The sequence below is a fragment of the Danio rerio genome, chromosome 13, assembly GCF_049306965.1.
Source record: "Danio rerio strain Tuebingen ecotype United States chromosome 13, GRCz12tu, whole genome shotgun sequence".
In the NCBI taxonomy this organism is placed as follows: domain Eukaryota; kingdom Metazoa; phylum Chordata; class Actinopteri; order Cypriniformes; family Danionidae; genus Danio; species Danio rerio.
Window position 1 is genome coordinate 1,002,501 of NC_133188.1, and position 3,813 is coordinate 1,006,313.

A 3,813-nucleotide genomic window follows, 5' to 3' on the forward strand; every position below is an offset into this window, starting at 1 on the left:
GTGTTAATACACCACAGTTTTAAAGCAACAGCATCTACACAATCAAAAACACAAGCAAACATATTTAACCATAGATTGTGCGGAGTCAGTGTGTACAGTGTGTGTTTTTGTGCTCGACAGTTCACTCAGGCGGGTGTTTTCGAGACGGTCTGGCAGGTGAAGTTCTACAACTACAACAAGAGAGACCACTGCCAGTGGGGGAACAGCTTCAACAGCATCGAGTATGAGTGCAAACCCAACGACACGCACACACTCATGTGGATCAATAAAGAGATGTTCCTGTGAATCAGAGGAAATCTGAAACACAACACACACACACACACACACACACACACACACACACACACACATGCTCTGACTGTGATGGAAACTGCTGGAAATGTGAATCAGTGTAGAGATGTAGCCTTCCCTCTGTCTAAAAGGTCAATAGAGTGTCTTGATGAATTTACCCACATTATAAACATACTACAGTAATTCATAGTAAATACTACAGTGTTTTTGAACCCTACTATAGTTATATTGTACTGTATATAGTATAGTATCTACATCTCTTTCTTAATAAAGGCTCCAGCTTACTGTAGTATTAACTAAAGTGAACAGATTAACTGTAATGCATACTGTAGTATACTAGAGTTTTTACTACAGTAAACTGTGATGTATTGTTGTATAATATACCAAAACAAATTACAGTATTGGCTAATTTGTTTATATTATTGTAGTTCTGTTACCATAGCAACTGTAGAATCACCACGGCACATCAGTTAATATAGTTGTTGTGTTACCATAGCAACTGTAGAATCACCACAGCACATCAATTACTATAGGTGTTGTGTTGTCATAGCAACTGCAGAATCGACACGGCACATCAATTATTATAGGTGTTATGTTACCATAGCAACCATAGAATCACTGCAACTCATCAATTACTATAGTGGTTATGTTACTATAGCAACTGTGGAATTGCCATGGCACATCAATTACTGTAGTGGTTGTGTTACCATAGCAACTGTTGAATCGCCACGGCTCATCAATTACTATAGTGGTTGTGTTACCATAGCAACTGTATAATCGCCACGGCACAACAATTACTATAGTGGTTGTGTTACCATAGCAACTGTAGAATCACCACAACACATCAATTACTGTAGTGGTTGTGTTACCATAGCAACTGTAGAATCACCACAACACATCAATTACTGTAGTGGTTGTGTTACCGTAGCAACTGTAAAATCACCACAACAGATTAATTACTATAGTTGTTGTGTTACCATAGCAACTGTAGAATCACCACAACATCAACTGCTATAGTGGTTGTGTTACCATAGCAACTGTAGAGTTACCACAACAGATTAACTCACCTTCTTTACTATAATATGGTTCAAAAACACTAAATGATTTACTCTAAATTACTCTAGTATTTATTTTTCATGTGGGAGAATAGTTGCACTTTACCCTGTTTGTCGTGGTGTTGTGTTTAGCTGCAGTTTTCCTTCCAGCCGTCTACCTCTGAAGAACCTGAAAGAGGATGAAGTTTACTTTTATATGAGTTTGCAGATTTTATATTGATTCTATGGTCACACTTTCAATAAGATTACATTAGTTCATGCATTAAAATACAATAAGCAACGCTTTAATTACAGCATTTGGTAATCTGTCCTATATTAATTTTCCTTTTGGCTTAGTATCTTTATTATTCTGGGGTCACCACAGCGGAATGAACCGCCAACTTATTCAGCATATGCTTTACAAAGTGGATGCCCTTCCAGCCGCAACCCAACACTGGGACTGTTAATCTTCTTTAATAGCTTTCAAAAATACACTCATTATTATTAGTTCCTGTAAACTCTCAGTGCATTAACAAGCACAATAATGCATTATTAATTGTTGAACTGTGATTAATAAATGCTATACAGTTATTGTTTAACATTACTTCATGTTAGTAAATAAACACATCATCTAATGTAACCTTATTGTAAAAAATGGGCTATTTTATAATTCAGCAAGATGTAGCATCGTATGGAAATACCTTTATAGTGTGTTTTTATGAATATTTTCTATTGGTGCATTGTGGTATCCGTGCAATAAATGTGTATGTTTTTTTCCAATATTTTTTCAATATTTTGAAAATGGCAATAATCTATCAAATAAAAAACATCAAAATGGAGATGTGGGAAATGATGCATATCAGTTTATCTTTTCTTTATCTATCTATCTATCTATCTATCTATCTATCTATCTATCTATCTATCTATCTATCTATCTATCTATCTATCTATCTATCTATCTATCTATCTATCTATCTATCTATCTATCTATCTATCTATCTATCTATCTATCTATCTATCTATCTATCTATCTATCTATCTATCGTTTAACTATAAATAAGCATGAAGTCCAGCAGGTGGCGCTGCAGAGCAATAATAATCAATTATCCGGAAGATTAGCATGGGTTTTAGCAGGTTCACCTTAAGATCTAGTGTAAGAGCTTAAGACCACTTTAAGACCTAACAGTAAGGTGGAGTAAGACCACTTTAAAACCGTAGTAAACCTAATCTTATAGCGTTTATATGAAATCTCAGTCAGATTAGGTTTTACACATACAAAAACAGTAGATATGGGTCAAAGACAGATGGCGATTTTTAAGCATCAAAACAAAAGCGTAGTGCAGCATTTTTTATCTGCACGAAAATGATTCATACCCTCATATGAAAAATATACTATAGTGTTTTTGAAGCATACTATAGTGAAGTTTTGAGTAATAGATATTGTAATAATAATCATGCTTAATTTCGCCACAGCGGAATGAACCGTCAACTATTCCAGCACATGTTTTACGCAGCAGATGCCCTTCCACCCGCAACCCAGTACTGGGAAGCACCCATACACACTCACGCACTCATACACTATTTAGTTGATCAGTTTCCCCTATAGCGCATGTGTTTGAACTGTGATTGAAACCGGAGCACCCGGAGGAAACCCACGCCAACACGGGGAGAACATGCAAACTCCACACAGAAACGCCAACTGACCCAGTCGAGGCTCGAACCAGCGACCTTCTTGCTGTGAGGCAAGTATAATACACTTTGAACATGTAAATGAACATACTGTTCAACCATACTATAGTAAAGTACTTGAATTAATCTGCTATGATGGTTCTAGAATTGTTATTGTAATACAACAACTATTATAATAATAGTAATTTAATAATAGCAACATAATATAAACAAATGACCCAATGCTGTATTTAGTAGTATCACTAGTTAATGCAACAGTATTTGCTTTAATAATAATTACTATAATTACTACAGTATTTTACTATAGTAATAATTATTATAGTATTTTCATGTGGGTTATTTTCGGTGATTTATAGAAGACATGCACAAAATAGTGATTGTAACACAACTATAAACAAATGACCCAGTTCTGTAGTTTTCTACAACTGTGGGGTATATTAAACTACAATACACCACAGTTTACTGTAGTAAAATCTAAAGTACACTACAGTATTTGTTAGTATCAAGGGGTTAATACTACAAAGGGGTTAATACTATATATATATACATACATACATGCACTTTGAATTTTTTTAAGTGAACCAGATGCCAAGCAATAATTTCTGTGTGTGCGTGTGCGTGTGTGTGTTTGAGTGAGTGTAAAGGGAAAGGGCGGGGCGAATGCTTCCGTATATTTAGTACGCCTAAACCCGCCTATCATTTGCCTCTTCGCCCCGCCTCCTCCTCATGTCGTCCAATAGCATTGCTTCTGCTTGGCTCCGCCCACCCTCCCCGCCCTGCGGCTCTTCCTCGCGTCGCT

The 3,813-nt window shown here is 36.1% G+C and overlaps 2 protein-coding genes across 3 annotated transcripts in view; both read left to right on the top strand.

Moving 5' to 3' along the window:
• cnrip1b (cannabinoid receptor interacting protein 1b) overlaps window positions 1-2,164 on the top strand; it is an 8,916-nt gene extending 6,752 nt beyond the window's left edge. Inside the window, exon 3 of one of the 2 annotated variants that reach the window (XM_005156484.6) lies at window positions 121-2,164. In XM_005156484.6, coding sequence (XP_005156541.1) covers window positions 121-285 — 165 coding nt within the window. In that variant the 3' untranslated portion in view covers window positions 286-2,164. The remainder of the gene's footprint in view (window positions 1-120) is intronic. The other variant, NM_001327770.1, reaches the window with a different exon arrangement.
• The window catches only part of nrxn1b (neurexin 1b), a 799,620-nt gene that overhangs the window by 376,378 nt on the left and 419,429 nt on the right, over window positions 1-3,813 (top strand). The gene's annotated exons all lie outside the window — the stretch shown is intronic.